The 22,370-nt window shown below is 38.5% G+C and overlaps 2 protein-coding genes across 2 annotated transcripts; both read left to right on the top strand.

Moving 5' to 3' along the window:
• Positions 1–704: 704 nt before the first annotated feature.
• Positions 705–1,655, top strand: LOC147364855 (olfactory receptor 4F3/4F16/4F29-like). Its single transcript, XM_086318838.1, has one exon. It carries the CDS (start codon positions 726–728, stop codon positions 1,653–1,655), a length of 930 nt encoding a protein of 309 aa, XP_086174964.1. The 5' UTR covers positions 705–725.
• An 18,243-nt stretch (positions 1,656–19,898) lies between these two features.
• On the top strand, positions 19,899–20,870 carry LOC147364854 (olfactory receptor 4F3/4F16/4F29-like). Its single transcript, XM_086318837.1, has one exon. The coding sequence runs from the start codon at positions 19,899–19,901 to the stop codon at positions 20,868–20,870; it is 972 nt and encodes a 323-aa protein (XP_086174963.1).
• The last annotated feature ends 1,500 nt before the right edge of the window (positions 20,871–22,370 follow it).

Raw genomic sequence — 22,370 nt, 5'->3', positions numbered from 1 at the left:
TTTCCATTGTTTCCCCATCTATTTGCCACAAAATGATGGGGACAGGTGCCACAATCTTCATTTTTTGAATGTTGTGTTTTAAGCCAGTTTTTTCACTCTCCTCTTTCACCTTCATCAAGAGACGCTTTAGTTCCTCTTCACTTTCTGACATAAGGGTGGTGCCATCTGCATATCTGAGGTGATTTGTGTGAATGGCAAATGTAGTTGTAGGTAGTGACATAAAAGGATTCAAGACACATAGTATGTGCCAGAGATGAGGTGAGGTTAAGAAATGATACAACTTGAATAGCTGAAGGATTGCTTTATGAACAATTTAAAAATGGAATATGTGTGTTCTGGCAAAGGACATTTCTACCTCTTCTTTTTCTCTTTGTGGTGCACTATACCACTGTCCCTTCCCCTCCAAGTCTGACCATGGACATCTACTGTGTTAGCATGTTTGTTCTATTCTCTTATTTATAGATGAGTAGTCCTGGAGGCTGTGGTGAAAGGAACATTGCACATGGAAGTGACCCAACTACTTTAGATGACCACAGGAAAAATGCTGTTTAGTAATTATATGGTCCTGAGAAGGAATTGAGGAGATTTATAGTCTTTGGAGTGTGAATATCCTTGAATAAGTGATTATTATATTTAATAATATAAAAAATTATTAATATTTTAATTTCCTTTTCTTTTTCTTTAGTTTCCTTTTCAACATTCTAACTGATATATCAGTTCATGGAATGAATCACTCCATGGTGTCAGAGTTTGTGTTCCTGGGACTCACCAATTCCTGGGAGATCCAACTTCTCCTCTTCATGTTCTCTTCCGTCTTTTACATGGCCAGCATGCTAGGAAACTCCCTCATTGTTCTCACTGTGATGAGGAACCCTCACTTACACTCCCCCATGTACTTTCTGTTGGCCAACCTCTCCATCACTGACCTGGGAGTTTCTTCTGTAATTTCTCCCAAGATGATTTATGACATTTTTAGAAAACATAAAGTCATCTCCTTTGGAGGCTGCATCGCACAAATCTTCTTCATCCATATCATTGGTGGTGTGGAGATGGTGCTTCTTATAGCCATGGCCTTTGACAGATATGTTGCCATATGTAAGCCTCTCCACTATTTCACTATTATGAGCAGAAAAATGTGTCTTCTGCTTCTTGTGGCTGCATGGATAATTGGCTTTTTTCACTCTGTGGTTCAACTGGGTTTTGTTGTAAAATTGCCGATCTGTGGCCCTAATATAATTGATAGTTTTTATTGTGACTTTCCTCAGTTCATCAAACTTGCCTGCACAGACACCTTCAGGCTAGAGTCTATGGTCACAACCAACAGTGGATTCATATCCCTGGGATCATTCTTCATATTGATTGTCTCCTACATTTTTATCCTCATCACTGTTCGGAAACACTCTTCAGGTAGCTCGTCTAAGGCCCTCTCCACTTTGTCAACTCATGTCATGGTGGTGATTTTGTTCTTCGGTCCTTGCATCTTTGTTTACATCTGGCCTCACTCCACATCACACCTAGACAAATTCCTTGTTGTTTTTGATACAGTTCTCACCCCTTTTTTAAATTCAGTCATCTATACATTGAGGAACAAAGAAATGAAAGTGGCAATGAAGAAAGTATGCAGTCAATTTATTTTTTACGGAACGATTTCTTAAATGCCCAAAGTATTATAAAGTCTCTTTACTGCGTTGGAGTGATATTATACTTCTATTATTAATATTGGGAGTTTTCTAGTACTATATTCACGTTTAGATGACCCAGATTAAAATAATATGATTCTTTTACAAATGTTAACTGAGAAACCATGTCACTGACTATGGTTGGAGGAAGTATATGGTGTGGTAAAAAGTATCTTCTGGGGAAGGCCAATTGCTTGTTTCTCAGGAGACATTATCTGATGGATTTACTATGGTCTAGACTTCTAAACAGTCCATGGGGTTGCTGAGAGTCAGACACGACTGAGCAACTTCACTTCATGCCTTGGAGAAGGAAATGGCAACCCACTCCAGTGTTCTTGCCTGGAGAATCCCAGGGATGACAGAGCCTGCTGGGCTGCCATCTATGGGGTCGCAGAGTCAGACACGACTGAAGCGACTTAGGAACAGCAGCAGCAGACTTCTAGACAGAGGATGAGATGGTTGGATGGCATCACAGACTCAATGGACATGAGTTTGAGCAAGCTCGGGAGTTGGTGAGGACAAGGAAGTCTGGTGTGCTGCAGTCCATGGAATCCCAAAGAGTCAGACACTACTGAGCAACTGAACTGAACCGAAACTTCGAAATTGTCTCTTCAGTGTCAGAGTGGGTTATATAAAGGATTGTCAATTGACACTTATAAAGCAATACTACATGGAAATATATACATCAAGATGCCTATTTATTAATTTGTCATAGAAAAATCAGTTAAGTGGCCTGAACTTACACATAAATGTAACTCACAACTGTAGGAAATTTTCTGGGAAGTTAAACAGTGATATAAACATTAATGAGCAGGGAATCAGAGCAAGAAGAGTTAGCTGGATTATACAAATATTTAATCATATCAGATTTTGATATTTAATGACTATGTCCCCACACTAGGATATGCCTACCATCACACTGGAAAAATAAGATCCTTAGGTCAGGACTTCTATATGGACAGTGTTGGCTGGGCATCACAAGGTTTACCTTTTGACTCGTTTTCATACTATGTTCCAGGTCATCTAATCCCTATGTTATTACAGATACTTTCTTATTTCCACATGTGACTAGCCAGGTTCTTCCCATTCCTTCTCCTGGCATGACTATTCCTGTTGCATTTGAATGAATTGCAAACTAAATTTAAGTTTGGAAAATGCTTTCTATATGACTATATTCTCTTATAAAGAAATGAAGGATTTGCATCAACAGGTTTAGAATTCATACCCATTTCAACAAAGAGGAACTAAGGCTTATTCTCAAGGATGTACTGCAAATAACTCTGATTTTTATAGATCCTTATATAGTTTATCAATATTCCTTTGGTCTTACAAGCAGTTGTTATTTACTTTATATCTTATCTTACTTGATACTTTCTTTGCCTTTTCTCTGTATTTCCAGTGCCCTTATATCATTTATTCATTGTTGAGTCCATTTTTGGATCCTTGGAAAACTAATACCTGTATATCCATTTATTTTGTCATTTAGTCACTAAGCCATGTCCAACTCTTTTGTGACCCCCCTGGACGTTAGCCCACCAGTCTCCTTTGTCCATGGGATTTCCCAGGCAAGAACACTGGAGCTGGTTGCCATTTGCTCCTCCAGGGGATCTTCCCAGCCCAAGGATCAAATCTGCGTTTCCTGCATCTTCTGCATTGGCTGGCAGATTCTTTTACCATTGAGCCACCTGGGAAGCTCTTTTTAAAAAAATTATCTTAACTTTCTTTTTTTTATACTTGTACTTTTTCACATTATTAATCTGAACTCTTTGAATTACATGTGTCAGGAATCCAATCAAAAAAAGCTTAAAGTAACTAAAACAAAGAATTGAAAAATTTCCGTTGTTCAAGAAGAAAAGATATATAGATTTATTGTACAACAACTTGAATATACTTAACATTACTGAGCTGTACTTAGAACTGGTGAAATGTGTTTATATACATAGATTTTTACCACAATGCAAAAACTCTTTTAATATTTTTTAAAGGAACTTATTGACTCAGGGTACTGGGATGTCTAATACTGGATCCAGCCACGCAGTCTCCAGGGAGTCATTTACTTGCACACTTTGGGATTTTTATCTCTCATTCACTCCATTTGTCTTGCTCCTTGCTCTGTTTCTTTCTCCCCTCCTTCTCTATTGACTATTTTTTTCCCTGTACATTGGTCTTATTTTCTTCTGTTGCACATGGACTTTTTTATGCATCATGTAGGGAGTGAAGAGAGGCTGCAAATAACTCAAATTTTAAGTCATTTCAGCTGAGCAACACTGTAGGAAAGGGAGAGGTTTCCTTTCCTAACATCTATATTAAAACACAATGAAAGAATTCTAGTTAGCATTGTTTTAGCTCTATGCCAGATCTTTCATGGACTATGTCTGGATGCCCACCTTAGTCGCAAAGACCAAAGTGTATGGTTGACAACCTCCAGAGAACTATATGAATTTAAGGAGGAACATTTCTCAAATGGGGGAGGTGGGGTACTGTCATCAGTGGAAGGACAAAAGTGATTCAAGACAGACAAAAAGTTGTCACATATTTTTTCTTATGAAATAGAAATTAATATCCTGTGTTGAGATGTTATTCCACCCTGTTCTCATCAGTGGAATACTAGCTTTTGCATATTGATTTATCAGTGGCACATCTATGCTAATGATATTAATTCCTTTATTATAATATTTCTATTATTTGCTTTCAAATATTGTATTTGAATTTTTCTGTTTGTATAATACAAATATTTGTATTCAAATGTCTCCCCGAATTTGTTGGGTTTTTTTAGCTTTAGCTATCACTTTCTACAGCATAGAAATTGTACTTTTCATGATTCCAACTCCGTAGAGCGTTTAAATTGTGACATCATAATTTTACTAAAATCTTTTCCATTTCAAAAAATTCTTTCTTCTTTTTCTCTGTTCTGACTGGGTGATTTCCACTAGCACAGCTCACAGATTGCTTCTCTTCCATATCATCCAGTCTTCTGTTGATTCCATCTATTTATTGAATTCTTCATTTGTGATTGGTTCTTTCTTACATTATCTAAGAATTTAAGTTCTCACTGAGTTCCTCCTTTCTTTTCCCAGGTATTATGAACACCCTTATGGTCATTTTTTTGAACTCTTTATCAGGTAAATTACTTATCTTCATTTCATTAGAGTTTGTCTGGTGTTTCATTTTGTTCTTTTGTTTAGAACATACTTATCTGTCTTTTCATTTGGTTTGACCAGTGGTTCTTGTTTCTATGAATTAGGTGAAACAGTGACCTCTCGAGGTCTTGAAAAAGTGTCCCCATGGGGAAACATCCTCTTGAGTAGACTACTTGTGTTTTGGGGCTTTGGCAAGCTGGCTGGAACATGAGCATCCAGACTGGAGGCAGTGCCTGGGGAGTGCAGCACCTAAGACAATCTTAAAGGGATGGCTGGGCACTGAGGAAGTACAGACCATGCAGATTCTCCATAGTGGGAGGGGCATCAAAAATGGAGCTCCTTAGCACCTCTGACCTTTAAGAGAGCTCCAGCAGTTTCCCGTTTGTTTGACAGATGACCTCCGGTTACTAAGTAGGTTGTCTTCTCATATAGTCTAGGTGTATTTGAAACTACTATTTGTTCAGCATGTCTCAGGGGAGCACACCAGTCGTAGTCCTCCCTATTGAAGGTCTCTATGTCTGGTGGGGTTCCCATGAAGGGTTGTTGTTCAATCTCTAAGTCGTGTCTGACTCTTGGCAACCCGATGGACTGCAGCTTTCAAGGCTTCCCTGTTTTACACTATTTCCTAGAGTTTTGCTCAAATTCATGTCCACTGAGTCAATGATGCTATCGAACCATTTCATCCTCTGCTGCCCCATTATCCTTTGCTTTCAGTCTTTCCCAGCAGCAGTGTCTTTTCCAGTAAGTCAGCTCTTTGTCTCAGGTGGCCAAAGTGTTGGAGTTTCCAATGATTATTCAGGGCTGATTTCCTTTTGGATTATTGGTTTGATCTCCTTACAGTCCAAGGGACTTTCAAGAGCCTTCTCCAGCTTCACAATTTGAAAGCATAGAAACACAAGCTGGAATCAAGATTGTCGGGAGAAATATCAATAATCTCAGATATGCAGATGACACCACCCTTATGGCAGAAAGTGAAGAGGAACTAAAAAGCCTCTTGATGAAAGGGAAAGAGGAGAGTGAAAAACTTGGCTTAAAGCTCAACATTCAGAAAATGAAGATCATGGCATCTGGTCCCATCACTTCATGGGAAATAGACAGGTAAACAGTGGAAACAGGGTCAGACTTTTTTTTTTTTTTTTGGCTTGAAAATCACTGCAGATGGTAACTGCAGCCATGAAATTAAAAGACACTTACTCCTTGGAAGGAAAGTTATGACCAATCTAGATAGCATATTGAAAAGCAGAGGCATTACTTTGCCAACAAAGGTCCGTCTAGTCAAGGCTATGGTTTTTCCTGTGATCATGTATGGATGTGAGAGTTGGACTGTGAAGAAGGCTGAGCACCAAAGAATTGATGCTTTTGAACTGTGGTATTGGAGAAGACTCTCGAGAGTCCCTTGGACTGCAAGGAGATCCAACCAGTCCATTCTGAAGGAGATCAGCCCCGGGATTTCTTTGGAAGGAATGATGCTAAAGCTGAAACTCCAGTACTTTGGCCACCTCATGCGAAGAGTTGACTCACTGGAAAAGACTCTGATGCTGGGAGGGATTGAGGGCAGGAGAAGAAGGGGACGACAGAGGATGAGATGACTGGATGGCATCACTGACTCGATGGACATGAGTCTGAGTGAACTCTGGGAGTTGGTGATGGACAGGGAGGTCTGGCATCCTGTGATTCATGGGGTCGCAAAGAGTCGGACTTGACTGAGGGACTGAACTGAACTGATTCTTTGGTGCTCTGTCTTCTTTATGGTCCAAACTCCCATCCATACATGACTACTGGAAATACCATAGCTTTGACTATACAGACCTTTGTTGGCAAAGTGATACCTTTGCTTTTTAATACACTGTCTAAGTTTTGTCATAGCTTTCCTTCCAAGGAGCAAGCGTCTTTTAATTCCGTGGGTTCAGTCACTGTCCACAGTGATTTTGGAGCCCAGGAAAATAAAATCTGCCACTGTTTCTACTTTTTCCCCTTTTGTTTGCCATCATGTGATGGGACTGGATGGCATGGTCTTAGATTTTGAATGTTGAATTCTAAGCCACCTTTTTCACTCTCCTTTTCTACCCTCATCATGGGTATTCCATTTTTATGTAGACTAACTCTGTGCAGTAGATGGTCAATCAATCCTCAGATCTTCTTCAGAAGCAGTTGCTCTTTATGTAGGTATATATTCAATGTGCCTGTGGAAGGAGATGAGTTCAGGATCTTCCTATACAGCCATCTTTCCCTTCCCTCAGACAAGGAATATCTGTAATTGTATACTTTCCTTGGAAGAAAAGATGTCCTATGATACTTACTAATCTTACTTACTATAGATGTTACTCATTTGTAAACAAGGCTAATGGTTGGTTTGTTTCCTTAAGACCTAAGAAAGACCAAACTATAAATTCTTTGACATGCAGTCTAGGGAGGGAAGTTGGAGGCAAGTTTTACATCACAGAGGCAAATCATCTTGTTCCTGTATAGTGAGTAATCTCTAAAAGTCTTTTGCATAGGCATTCTCTGTGCCCTCTCTAACATGTAAAGCCTCAGAACCCTTTATGGTGCCATACCTCACCATGCTCTCAGTAGACTCACCATCCAGATTTTCCAGGATTACAGATCTGTCTTCATAGTGATATAAATTTATTCAAAGTACTGATTTTTCTTTCCCAACTATGGCACATCTGCAGAAACTATCATTTATAGGCTTACAGAATACCTTTTCTGCCTTTATCTGTTCTTGTGGTGTCCCATGAAACATCAGCAGCTCTGGGCACATTTTTACAGAAAATCAAGTATAACAACAGACCAAAAGAATTTACTATGGCATGCATACACACATGCACGCTCCATAACTAAGAAACAGCTCACTGATGGTGTGATGGAATGGCCTTGTAAATGCTCAGCTTTTGTATCAGTTGGGAAGTGCACACCTAGCAAGTTTAGGAGGCTATCTATTCTGTGCAGAACATATCTTAAACCAGTGGCCACTACATATTGCCCTCTGTCCTATAGCCAGCATATGTGAACCTAAGAGGGGGAAAGTCACTTTAGCAATAAGATTGAATCATTTACCACGGGAATTTATACTCCCCATTCTTGTGAACTCTGGATTAGTAAGCTCAGAGGTCCTAATGCCTCCTGGAAAGAATATTCCAAAGGGAATACAGCTAAGACTGGCCTCTGACAATTTTGGGCTCCTCATATCACTGAATCTGTAAATGAAAGAGTTATTGCCTATGGCAATTGTGGGGACATGAGCAAGAGTGAAAACAAGAGTACATAAGCCATATATTGAAATATCTGAGGGACTTCCACGGTGGTCCAGTGGTTAAGACTCCAAGCTCCCAATGCAGAGGCAGGGGTTTGATCCCTGGTCTGGAAACTACGATCCCACATGTTGTGCACCACAACCAAAAGATTTTTTTAAAGAAGAAAGAAATATTTGAAAGTTATAAGTCAAATTAACAAAATCTTGTTTACACACCTTGCGTTCCATTTTTCAATGTTAATAAACATATGTTGTTTCCTCTCTGTCTCTAGTGTCTTATTATGAGTTTTTTAGAATCTCTGTTCTGGCCAAACCAAATAAGTCCTCAGGGGTAAAGTCCCTAGACCCATCAACTCCTTACAACTCTCTTCTAGGCAGAATCACCAGATCAGTGTCCTCTGGAACTATTAATTAGCTTTATTTCTACAACAGCAATATTTTGTAGCACTTTATATTAAAGAACACAGAAAATCTAAGACTCTATGAAGATATTCTTTTCTTTGTACAGGTAAAAGAACATAATAAGGGTAAACAACAATAAGGAAAGTAACTCTAATGTCAGATATGAGCTGCTAAGGATGTGAGTCATATATTCAAATGCATGAGTGTTACCCTAAAACTGGGTAGCTAGTGTCTGAAGTAACAAATTGACAAGCAGTGGAGTATAAGTGTAAAAGGGGTATTGATATGTTGCAGAAAGTAAACTGACTTTGGCCTTTTACTAGAGTCACACAGCTTTTGCATTAGGGTAGCATGAAAGATATTAGGAAAAGTCAAATGATTTTTTAATGTTTGGGGTTTAGCACTCTGTTGCCAAGATGATTATATGAATGATTCTCATCCTCTGTAGTTTGATAAACAGGTAAGAAAAATTGCTGACATAAGAAACTAAGAAAACAAGGGTTCTTGTAATCTCCATTAGCTCTTCAAAAGACATAAATTATAAACCAATGCTCTGAAAAAGGGGAAAAAATTAATTAGGTACTTGTAATATTTTCAAGATGAAAAAAAGTCTGAATAGGAACTACCTGAATAGAAGAGACATCCAAAAATGTGAAACTGAATAAATTATTTCCAGTGTAAATATCATCTTATAATATGATATGGAAAGTAGACAAGTAAAATAAAAACTTAAATATCAGTTGGCTCTACTACTCTCTTAAATGCTTTATAATTTTCGAATTTTGCTTTTTAAATTGTCTTTAAACTGTAAGTAGAATGCAGAAGGTTTAGAAAGAGTTGACATGTGTGATTTTTTTGGACATAGAAGTACAGAAAAAAGAGATCCCAAGAGAAAATGTAAAAGGGATTGAGTTTTTGAGTCTTGAAAACTGAAAGCTTAGTTTGCTGAGTATATATACATAAAAAGTTAATTGAAAGAGACATTGAAAATTATTTTCTTGCACACTGTTATGACAAGTAAAAGAACTGTTCTTAATTTAGGAGAAGCAGATATTTACTTAGATGTGGAGACAAATTTATGACAATTTTTAAACAAAATGCAGGGCATTTCAGCTGAGGGAAGTTATACCCTCTCAATATTTCTAGGTTGAGAAGGAAATTTACAATGATAGTCTAGATTTTCAAAACTAAAAGATGTCATAATCCCCTTTCAGCTTAATAATTCTATAATTTGGAACCATAGCTGCAAATATTTCCCTTATCTATAAAGATTAAATGTCTTGGAATCTATTTCTGGAAGATTAATTGATTCTACATGGATCAAGAAAGGGAATTAATCACAATAAAAGGCAAAGGATTGGGCCTTTTCTTTTATATCTGAATACTTAATTACTTTAATAAAGAGTTAGAATTAGCATGTTTGAGAAAAACAATCTAACAACTTTCTCCTTTGAGAAAAACCAATCTGTAAGAGAACGGGGGTTTTAGAACATCATCAGTCAGGAGGTGGTTTCTAGATATTGACTCCTAGGTGACTAGACATCATGGCGTTTCCCTGGTGGCTCAATGGTAAAGAATCCACCTGCAATGCAGGAGACACAGGTTTGATCTTTGGGTCAGGAAGATTCCCTGAAGAAGGAAATAACCCAATCCAGTATTCTCACCTGTGAGATCTCATGGAGAGAGGAACCTGGCACTCTACAGTCTGTGGTGTCACAGAAGAGTTGGACACGACTTAGTAACTAAACAAGAGGTGACTAGACATCATATCCTGGTGTCTCCATCTAGACTTTCACACTTAGAACTGTGAGTTTCTGTATTATGATATTTGATGTATACTTTTCTTCCTTTTAGTACATCTAGGGAAACTTTAATTTTGACTTCTAAGCTCTTTTTTCCAGTACTTATTTCACAGTAAGTAAATCACTCTTAGCATTATCCTATCAGGCTTCATGGTTATAGTTCTTTCCCCTGTAAACCCATTTTCCTCAAATTCCAGTTCTTAAGTAGTTGAAGGTATTGGAGATCCAAAGGGCAAATAAACCTTACAATTTGATGTGTATAATTGATAAAGCTTATGGAGAACATCTTCCAAGAGACTGAGTGCCTAAATGATACTTGAAATACAGTATTAAATGTTGTTTATGATTATAAAATTTCTGAAGAATGGGCCCAGAAAGTCATGAAAGTCATATTTCATAAAGTGGGCCTTGTCTTTTCTCTTCTTGTCATTATACACATACTTTCTTTAATCCTTTTTTCTTTTTAGTTCTCATTTTAACATAGTTTCTTCTCCTTATCCCTTCACTTTTATAATCTAGTCTCTAATCTTTTTGTCTCTTGAGAACTCTTCTCAGTCTTTTAGTGCATCTCATCAGTTATATAACCAGGGATATTGTAATTTTTTTAAACATCCAATTATATCCATTTTATCTTTGTTGACTTGTTATAAGTACATACATAATCTGCTATTACCTATTACTATAAGATTTGCAGTCTGATTCTCCTATGTTGAAGGCTATCTGTTTACATCCTATTTTTCACATCACTGAAAATTTTAGCCAATTTTTCACAGAACCAATATTTTTGGTATCTCCCCTTCTTCTTTTTTGGGCTTCCCTCAAGGCTCAATGTGTAAAGAATATACCCACAATCCAGGAGATGTAGGTTTGATCCCTTGGTTGGAATCCATGGGGTTGCAGAGTCAGACGAAACTGAGCACACACACATTCATACTATATTCTTACAATCAAGTCAGCTAGAGAAAGAAAATATTTTTAACTTTTTATTTTATTTTAGAGCATAGTTGATTAACAATGTGTTAGTTTCAGGTGTACAACAAAGTGTACAACAGATATACATGTATCTGTTTCTTTTTCAAATTCTTCTCCTAATTAGGGTGTTACAAAATATTGATCAGAGTTCCCTGTGCTATACAGTAGGTCCCTGTTGGTTATCTTTTAAGTGTGAAAGTGAAGTTGCTCAGTCATGTCCAATTCTTTGCAACCCCATCGACTGTAGCCTACCAGGCTCCTCCATCTATGGGATTTTCCAGGCAAGAATACTGGAGTAGGTTGCCATTTAGTATAGTAGTGTGCAAATGTTAAGGAAGAGAAAATATATTTACAGCACTGTAACTTTACATCATCTGTTTATAAGATAAATCATCTGTCTATACCTATATCTACATATCTTGTAAGATACAAAATATTGTGTATATTACATATATTGCTAACACTAGACATCAAAAAAGAAAAGATAAGTGAAGAGAGACTGATCCTTAGTCATAGCAATTTATATACTGATAATGAAGAAGCAGCAATATAATTGCCTCAAAGTAACCTAGAGAAATCAATACAATTGCTTTATGGTAGCCTTGCTGATTCAATAATGAATGAATAACTATAAAATTTTATGGTATATCAGTCAGTCACTTCAGCCCACTCAGTCCTGTCCAACTCTTTGTGACCCCATGGACTGCAGCACGCCAGGCTTCTCTGTTCATCACCAATTCCCAGAGCTCAATCAAACTCATGTCCATCAAGTCAGTGATGCCATCCAACCATCTCATCTTCTGTCATCACCTTCTCCTCTTGCCTTCAAATCTTTCCCAGCATTAAGGTCTTTTCCAATGAGTCAGCTCTTCATATCAGGTGGCCAAAGGATTGGAGTTTCAGCTTTAGCATCAGCCCTTCCAACAATATTCAGGACTGATTTCCTTTAAGATTGACTGGTTTGATCTCCTTTCAGTTCAAAGGACCCTCAAGAATCTTCTCCAATACCACAATTCAAAAGCATCAATTCTTTGGTGCTCAGCTTTCTTTATGGTCCAGCTCTCACATCCATACATGACTACTGGAAAAACCATAGCTTTGACTAGACAGACCTTTTTCAGCAAAGTAATGTCTCTGTTTTTTAATATGCTGTTTAGCTTGGTCATAGCTTTTCTTCCAAGGAGCAGGAGTCTTTTAATTTCATGGCCTCAAGCACTATCTTCAGTGATTTTGGACCCAAGAACCATAAAGTCTGTCACAGTTTCCATATCTCCCCATCTTTTTGCCATGAAGTGATGGGACCAGATGCCATGATCTTTGTGTTTTGAATGTTGAGTTTTGAGCCACCTTTTTCATTCTCTCACTTTCATCAGGAGCCTCTTTAGTTCTTCTTTGCTTTTTGCCATAAGGGTGGTGTCATCTGTGTATCTGAGGTTATTAATATTTCTCCCAGCAACCTTGATTCCAACTTTTGCTTTATCTAGCCTGGTATTTAGCATGATGTACTCTGCATATGTTAAATAATCAGGGTGACAATATATAGCCTTGACGTACTCCTTTCCCTATCTGAAACCAGTCTGTTGTTCCATGTCCGGTTCTAACGGTTGCTTCTTGACCTGCATACAGATTTGTCAGGAGGCAGATCAGGAGGTCTGGTATTCCCATCTCTTGAAGAATTTTCTACAGTTTGCCATGATCCACACAGTCCAAGGTTTTGATGTAGTCAATGAAGCAGAAGTAGATGTTTTTCAGGAACCCTGTTGCTTTTTTGATGATCCAGTGAATGCTGACGAAGCACGGGCAGCTGCGACAGTGCACAAGCGCAGCTGAGAGGAGCTACCACACATCTGAGGTCAGAGGCAGAAGCCGGGAGGACCCCATGCCCAAGGTCAGGGGCAGCGGGCAAGAGGAGCAACCCCACGTCCAAGGAGCGGTGGCTACACAGGTGCAGGAGGGCCTAAAGGAGCTACTCCATGTCAAGGTCAGGAGGGGCGGCGGTGAGGAGACACACCTCATCCAAGGTAAGGAGCAGCGGCTGAGCTTTGCTGGAGCAGCCATGAAGAGATACCTCACATTCAAGGTAAGAGAAACCCAAGTAAGACAGTAGGTGTTGCAAGAGGGAATCAGAGGGCAGACACACTGAAATCATAATCACAGAAAACTAGTCAATCTAATCACCTTAGGACCACAGCCTTGTCTAACTCAATGAAACTAAACCATGCCCGTGGGGCCACCCAAAACAGGTGGATCATTGTGGAGAGGTCTGACAGAATGTGGTCCACTGGAGAAGGGAATGGCAAACCACTTCAGTATTCTTGCCTTGAGAACCCCAGGAACAGTATGAAAAGGAAAAATGATAGGATACTGAAAGAGGAACTCCCCAGGTCAGTAGGTACCCAATATGCTACTGGACATCAGTGGAGAAATAACTACAGAAAGAATGAAGGGATGGAGCCAAAGCAAAAACAATACCCAGTTGTGGATCTGACTGGTGATAGAAGCAAGGTCTGAAGCTATAAAGAGCAATATTGCATAGGAACCTGGAATGTCAGGTCCATGAATCAAGGCAAATTGGAAGTGGTCAAACAGGATGGCAAAAGTGAACATCGACATTCTAGGATTCCGAGAATTAAAATGGACTGGAATGGGTGAATTTAACTCAGATGACCATTATATCTACTACTGCAGGCAGAAATCCCTTAGAAGAAATGGAGTAGCCATCATGGTCAACAAGAGTCTGAAATCAAGTACTTGGATGCAAACTCAAAAACGACAGAATGATCTCTGTTCGTTTCCAAGGCAAACCATTCAGTATCACAGTAATCCAAGGCTATGCCCTAACCAGTAATGCTGAAGTAGCTGAAGTTGAACGGTTCTATGAAGACCTACAAGACCTTTTAGAACTAACACCCAAAAAAGATGTCCTTTTCATGATAGGGGACTGGAATGCAAAAGTAGGAAGTCAAGAAACACCTGGAGTAACAGGCAAATTTGGCCTTGGAATATGGAATGAAGCAGGGCAAAGACTAATAGAGTTTTGCCAAGAGAACGCACTGGTCATAGCAAACACCCTCTTCCAACAACATGAGAGAAGACTCTACACATGGACATCACTAGATGGTCAACACTGATCTAAGATTGATTATATTCTTTGCAGCTCAAGATGGAGAAGCTCTACACAGTCAGCAAAAACAAGACCGGGAACTGACTGTGGCTCAAATCATGAGCTCCTTATTGCCAAATTCAGACTTAAATTGAAGAAAGTAGGGGAAACCACTAGACCATTCAGGTATGACCTAAATCAAATCCCTTATGATTTTACAGTGGAAGTGAGAAAGAGATTTAAGGGACTAGATCTGATAGAGTGCCTGGTGAACTATGGATGAAGGTTCGTGACATTGTACAGGAGACAGGAATCAAGACCATCCTCATGGAAAAGAAATGCAAAAAAGCAAAATGGCTGTCTGGGGAGGCCTTACAAATAGCTGTGAAAAGAAGAGGAGCAAAAAGCAAAGGAGAAAAGGAAAGATATAAGCATCTGAATGCAGAGTTCCAAAGAAGAGCAAGAAGAGATAAGAAAGCCTTCCTCAGCAATCAGTGCAAAGAAATAGAGGAAAACAACAGAATGGGAAAGACTAGAGATCTCTTCAAGAAAATTAGAGATACCAAGGGAACACTTCATGCAAAGATGGGCTCGATAAAGGACAGAAATGGTATGGACCTAACAGAAGCAGAAGATATAGTGGAGGTGATGGAATTCGAATAAAGCTATTTCAAATCCTGAAAGATGATGCTGTGAAAGTGCTGCACTCAATATGCCAGCAAATTTGGAAAACTCAGCAGTGGCCACAGGACTGGAAAAGGTCAGTTTTCATTCCAATCCCAAAGAAAGGCAATGCCAAAGAATGCTCAAACTACCGCACAATTGCGCTCATCTCACACGCTAGTAAAGTAATGCTCAAAATTCTCCAAGCCAGGCTTCAGCAATATGTGAACCGTGAACTTCCAGATGTTCAAACTGGTTTCAGAAAAGGCAGAGGAACTAGAGATCAATTTGCCAACATCTGCTGCATTATGGAAAAGGCAAGAGAGTTCCAGGAAAACATCTATTTCTGCTTTATTGACTATGCCAAAGCCTTTGACTGTGTGGATCACAATAAACTGTGGAACTTTCTGGAAAAGACGGGAATACTAGACTACCTGACCTTCCTCCTGAGAAACCTATATGCAGGTCAGAAAGCAATAGTGACAACTGGACATGGAACAACGACTGGTTCCAAATAGGAAAAGGAGTATGTCAAGGCTGTATATTGCCACCCTGCTTATTTAACTTCTATGCAGAGTACCTCTTGAGAAATGCTGGGCTGGAAGAAGCACAAGCTGGAATCAGGATTGCTGGGAGAAATATCAATAGCCTCAGATATGCAGATGACACCACCCTTATGGCAGAAAGTGAAGAGGAACTAAAAAGCCTCTTGATGAAAGTGAAAGTGGAGAGTGAAAAAGTTGGCTTAACATTCAGAAAACAAAGATCATGGCATCCAGTCCCATCACTTCATGGGAAATAGATGGTGAAAAAATGGAAACAGTGTCTGACCTTTTTTTTTTTTTTTTGCTCCAAAATCACTGCAGATGGTGATTGCAGCCATGAAATTAAAAGACACTTACTTCTTGATAGAAAAGTTATGACCAACCTAGATAGCATATTGAAAAGCAGAGACATTACTTTGCCAACAAAGGTCCGTCTAGTCAAGGCTATGGTTTTTCCAGTGGTCATATATGGATGTGAGAGTTGGACTATAAAGAAAACTGAGCACCAAAGAATTGATGCTTTTGAACTGTGGTGTTGTAGAAGACTCTTGAGAGTCCCTTGGACTGCAAGGAGATCCAACCAGTCCATTCTAAAGGAGATCAGCCCTGGGTGTTCTTGGTAAGAATGATGCTAAAGCTGAAACTCCAGTACTTTGACCAGCTCATGCGAGAGTTGACTCATTGGAAAAGACTCTGATGCTGGGAGGGATTGGGGGCAGGAGGAAAAGGTACGACAGAGGATGAGATGGCTGGATGGCATCACCGACTCAATGGACGTGAGTTTGAGTGAACTCCAGGAGATGGTGATGGATAGGGAGGTCTGGCGTGCTGCGATTCATGGGGTCACAAAGAGTCGGACACGACTGAGCGATTGAACTGAACTGAACTGAATGAATGTTGGCAATTTGATCTCTGGTTCCTCTGCCTTTTCTAAATCCAGCTTGAACATCTGGCAGTTCACAGTTCACGTATTGTTGAAGTCTGGCTTGGAGAATTGTGAGCATTACTTTGCTAGCATGTGATGAGTGCAATTATGCAGTAGTTTGAACATTCTCTGGCATTACCTTTCTTTGAGATTGGAATGAAAACTAACCTTTTCCAGTCCTGTGGCTACTGCTGAGTTTTCCAAATTTGCTGGCATATAGAGTGCAGCATTTTAACAGAATCATCTTTACAGATTTTAAATAGCTCAACTGGAATTCCATCACCTTCACTGGCTTTGTTCATAGTGATGCTTCCTAAGGCCCACTTGACTTCAGACTCCAGGATGTCTGGCTCTAAGTGTGTGATCACACCATCATGGTTATCTCGGTCATGAAGATCGTTTTTGTATAGTTCTTCTGTGTATTCTTGCCATCTCTTAACATCTTCTGCTTCTATTAGGTCCAAACCATTTCTCTCATTTATTGTGCCCAGCTTTGAATGAAATGTTCCCTTGGTATTTCCAGTTTTCTTGAACAGATATCTAGTCTTTCCCATTCTACTGTTTTCCTCTATTTCTTTGCATTGACCATTGAAGAAGGCTTTCTTATCTCTCCTTCCTATTCTTTGGAACTCTGCATTCAAATGGGTATATCTTTTCTTTTCTCCTTTGCCTTTAGCTTCTCTTCTTTTCTCAGGTATTTGTAAGGCCTCCTCAAACAACCTTTTTGCCTTTTTGCATTTCTTTTTCTTGAGGATGGTCTTGATCACTGCCTCCTGAACAATGTCATGAACCTCCATCAATAATTCTTCAGACACTTTGTCTATCAGATCTAGTCCCTTTAATTTATTTGTCGCTTTCATTGTATAATCATAAGTGATTTGATTTAGGTCATACCTGAATGGCCTGTTGGTTTTCCCTACTTTCTTCAATTTAAATCTGAATTTGGCAATAAGGAGTTCATGATCTGAGCCACATCAGCTCCTGGTTTTGATTTTGTTGACTGTATAGAGCTTCTCCATCTTCAGCTGCAAAGAATATGTCAATCTGATTTTGGTATTGACCATCTAGTGATGTTCATGTGTAGAGTCATCTCTTGTGTTTTTGGAGGAGGGTGTTTGCTATGAGCAGTGCATTCTCTTGGCAAAACTCTGTTAGCCTTTGCCCTGCTTTATTTTGTACTCCAAGGCTAGAATATATACTCTTAGAACACTGGAGTGGGTAGCCTGTCCCTTCTCCAGCGGATCTTCCTGACCCAGGAATCAAACCAGGGTCTCCTGCATTGCAGGCAGATTCTTTACCAATTGACCTATCAGGGAAGCCCTTTATGGTATATAGCTTCACAATAATATTTATAACTTAGCATTGGAAACATTGTTCGAGTTTTTAAAACATACTTACTTGTGATCACAGGCTGATATGTAGTGTCTCCAATTACTATACAGTAAAGTAATTTTATAAAGCCAAGTTATGAAAGATTAAGGAAACTAGCACATTGTTAATTTTACATTAAATATTAATCACCTTATGTCTATATAAGAACAGGCTATCCACTTCAATATAAGTTTTGCACAATTTTCTACAGGTATATTTTTGTATATTTATTAAAAAATCCACATGTAAATGGACTCACAAAGTTCAAATTCATATTGCTCAAGGGACAACTGTACTTGTTATTCAGAGTTTTAGCAAACAATTATTTGTGATTGTAAATTTTCAGTGAATAGGATTGAGGAAGGCAGATGCAGTTCTTAACTTTGTAGAACTTGCAGCCTAGATGGGAAGGAGAAATTGAACAAATAATTACATATCTGTTAAGTACTGCTAGAATACAGTGTGCTTTGAGAGCAAATCAATTAAACTTATACAAGATAATTTTTAAGAAAACTTAAATATTAATATTTTTCTTAATTATTTATGAAATATATTTTCTGATATAAAAGTCTGCTACTCCCTGTATGTCATTAGTGTTTTGTTTTCTTATTCACTCACTATGTCTCATGTACTGAGTGCTATGAGGGCAAGTGAAATAAAGTAAACATAATATTTACTGAATACTTACTAAACATAATATTTACTGAATACTTACTATCACCTTACTTCCCTTGTAGCTCAGTCAGTAAAGAATCTGTCTGCAATTCGGGAGACCTGGTTTCGATCCCTAGGTCAGGAAGATCCCCTGGAGAAGGAAATGGCAACCCACTCCAGTATCCTTGCCTGAAAAATGTCATGGACAGAGGAGCCTGGTGGGCTGCAGTCCATGGGGTTGCAAAGTCGGGCATGACTGAGCGACTAACACTTACTTACTTACTTACTATCACCTTATGTCTAGATGCATTAGTTATTCTACTAATTGCAATCACACAGGTAAATAAAAGGAAGCTCAAAGAATTTAAGCAACTTTTCCAAGATAAAGCTATCAATGAATGAACTGTAGTATAAATCTAAATCCAAAACCCATATTCCCTTCACTAAGTTGTATCTCTAGAATTAATAATCACGTGATACTGGAATAAGTCCTTATATAGAGATTTGTACAAAATGGCTTCCACTACATTGTGCATTTCATAGTTTTAGGATTTTCAGATCGTATGCTAAGAACCCTAAGACAATGTTTCTCAAATTACCTGTGCTAAAGGATAAGATTTTTCCCTTTATTTCTAATTCTTCATGGACTATTACTTTTTTGAAGTACAAAACTTGGCATCACTGTATATCAAATTGCTAGAGACGTTTTTAAATACTGACTCACAAACTCTCTACCTGGTATGATACAAATTGGTAACAGTTCATGGACCTACACCTCTCTGGACCACTTTTTAGGGAGTACAAATATGAATAAGCCAAAATCCCTGCCTTCAAGAAGCTTAGAGTCTACTTGGTAAGTTAGAGTTGTTATCAGTTCACTATAATACAGGGACAATAAAAATAAATGCTAGTAATAGTAAGCCAAAACTGGGTAAATATGGTAAACCTTTAAATAATATTGAAGGTGAATGTGTTCCCATGGGTGGGGCCAGGCGAAAGTTTGTAGACTTAAAAGAGATGGCAGTAGTGATTAGTTCATTGTAACTAGGATTGGATCATGTTGGTTTTGAACCCAAATTCAAAGGGTTGAGGTTGAATTCCTTATACTAATGCTGAACATCTTGTATCTCATGAGTAATACAGGGCATCAATCCTGGGAGGAAGCAGAGGGTATTAAATGCAGAAAAAATAAGGTGCTAAGAATAGCCCCATATGATAACCATCAGTTTTCCTGGGTAAAGACATTTTAAGGTCACGAGCATATTAGGTCAGTTCTAATGCTAATGTAGAAATAGGCTTTCATAACTGTAATCCCTTTTCTTCTAATTTATTATTAACATAATTATCATGATTTACATTTTTTCTATTGTCCTCCTTCAGGTAGTAATGCTAACAAAGCTAATGGATGGAGCAAATCAGTCTGTGGTGTCAGAGTTTGTGCTCCTGGGACTTACCAACTCCTGGAAGATCCAGCTACTTCTGTTTGTGTTCTCATCCGCATTTTATGTGGCAAGCATGATGGGAAACTCTCTCATTATTCTCACTGTGACTTGTGACCCTCACTTACACTCTCCCATGTACTTTCTGTTGGCCAACCTCTCCTTCATTGACCTGGGAGTTTCTTCTGTCACTTCTCCCAAGATGATTTATGACCTTTTCAGAAAGCATAGAGTCATCTCCTTTAGAGGCTGCATCGCTCAAATCTTCTTCATCCACATCGTTGGTGGTGTGGAGATGATGCTGCTCATAGCCATGGCCTTTGATAGATATGTTGCAATATGTAAGCCTCTCCACTATCTGACCATCATGAACCCTAGAATGTGCATCTCCTTTTTAGTGGCTGCCTGGATAATAGGCTTTCTCCACTCCATGGTTCAGCTGCCTTTTGTAGTAAACTTACCCTTCTGTGGCCCAAATGTGTTGGACAGCTTTTACTGTGACCTTCCTCGGTTGATCAAACTTGCCTGCATAGACACATACCAACTAGAGTTCATGGTCATGGCCAACAGTGGATTCATCTCTATTGGCTCCATCTTCATTCTGATCATTTCCTACATTGTCATCATTCTCACTGTTCAGAAACACTCTTCAGGTAGTTCATCTAAGTCTCTGTCCACACTTTCAGCTCACATCACTGCAGTAGCTCTGTTCTTTGGTCCTTTAATTTTTATCTATACATGGCCATTTCCTTCCACACACCTGGATAAGTTTTTGGCCATCTTTTATGCAGTTCTCACTCCTTTCCTGAATCCAGTCATTTATACATTCAGGAATCAAGAAATGAAAGTGGCAATGAGGAGAGTATGCAGACAGTTAGTGAGTTATAGAAAGATCTCTTTAGTGATGCCTGTATTGTAATGCCCTTGTTAATTATTGATGTTCAGTGCTGATGATCAAACTCAGAGAAAAACTTTTCTTTATGCTACTTTGATTTTATTATGCACACTGATAGCAAGTCCACTTTGTCTTTCACTTAGGAGGTAGCGAAATTCACTTTTGAAAAGAGAAAAGGAATTATATATGAAGCATTTATATTCAAATATTATAGTAATCTAAGCCTCAAATCCTAAGAAATAATGTTTATGTGAAGTAACTATTAGAAATACAAAACATGGAACACTTTTTTAAGGCCTTAAGAACAGGGAGAACCTGTCTGGCTCCTTTTAACAAAGCATGCCTCATGGTCAGGAATTCTTATCAGCACCCAATAGGGTGCTAAGTGAGGACTGAACTGAGCCTTCCTATTGCATGCTGCAGCTTGCTCACATTCTCCCCTTCCTTTGGCTCTCTGCAGGGCTGTGCAAAGATGGCAGAATCTTCAAGAGCAAACACCCAGTATCTTTGAGAACAAACATGTATGAGGTCACGTATCTCTCAGTAGAAACCAAAGGAACCGTTCTTGAAATACAAAGAGCTGAGAAACACGAGGAGTTTTTCTGTGATTAGTATTATGCTGCTCAAATCCCATTACATTTTCATACCTCTTTTCTTCCTATGTCTTCCTCTTTAATTTTCTTCAGCCACTTATGGTCTCTGGAGGAGGAAAACCTATTCCCCCTTTCCCTCTCCTCTTTCTTTTCCTTCCCATCCCATTATTCCTCCTCCTTTCCCCACTTTCCAGAATTTGCTTCTCTTTTCCCTTTGAACTTTCCTTAATGTTGCCCCTTTAAAATTTCCCTCTTGTAATTATTATAAGTTTCATGTTTTGAAAGACTGATTGTTTTGGTCCTGGGAGCTGAGCCCTGGAATGTGAGTGAAGGGAGAATAACTAAATGGCAAAGGTAGGAGTCACTTACAGAAGTTTCTTTCATATTTTCAACTGTGACCCACAGTAAGGAACACTGTATATGCTGTAATACATACCACACCCCATGTCCATAAGGAACTTAAAAGAACTTAAAATTTTACATAATTGTATTTATTTTTTGAAAAATAGTTTTTTCTTCTCTTTCATCTTTTCTTCAACTTCTGTTTACAGTCAATTTTTTGAACAACAGAATCTATGCTAAGAAAATTAAACAATAGATGGATAGTAATATTTACCACTTCTAGTTCAAAGTGGAATGAATACTCTAAGATAAATTTGTTATGTTATTATGATAGTGAATGTAAAACTCTAGTCTTGGTTTAACGTAATATTTGGTAGTACAGCATTTCTAAGTTTTTTTTTAATAAGCCCATCAAAGCTGAGCTGTGCAAACTTTGTCAGAATTTTAACACATGATTATTTTGCTTCTGACTCATTACTTGAAATTATATATATATATATATATATATATATATATATACACATATATATATATCTCCTCATAAAGACTTTGGTTATTATACAAAATGAGATAAGCAACTGGATTTTGA

This window comes from Bos grunniens, chromosome 10, assembly GCF_055505025.1.
Source record: "Bos grunniens cultivar Pamir isolate PY7600 chromosome 10, Bosgru_T2T1.0, whole genome shotgun sequence".
In the NCBI taxonomy this organism is placed as follows: domain Eukaryota; kingdom Metazoa; phylum Chordata; class Mammalia; order Artiodactyla; family Bovidae; genus Bos; species Bos grunniens.
This window is presented reverse-complemented; position numbering and strand designations above follow the sequence as displayed.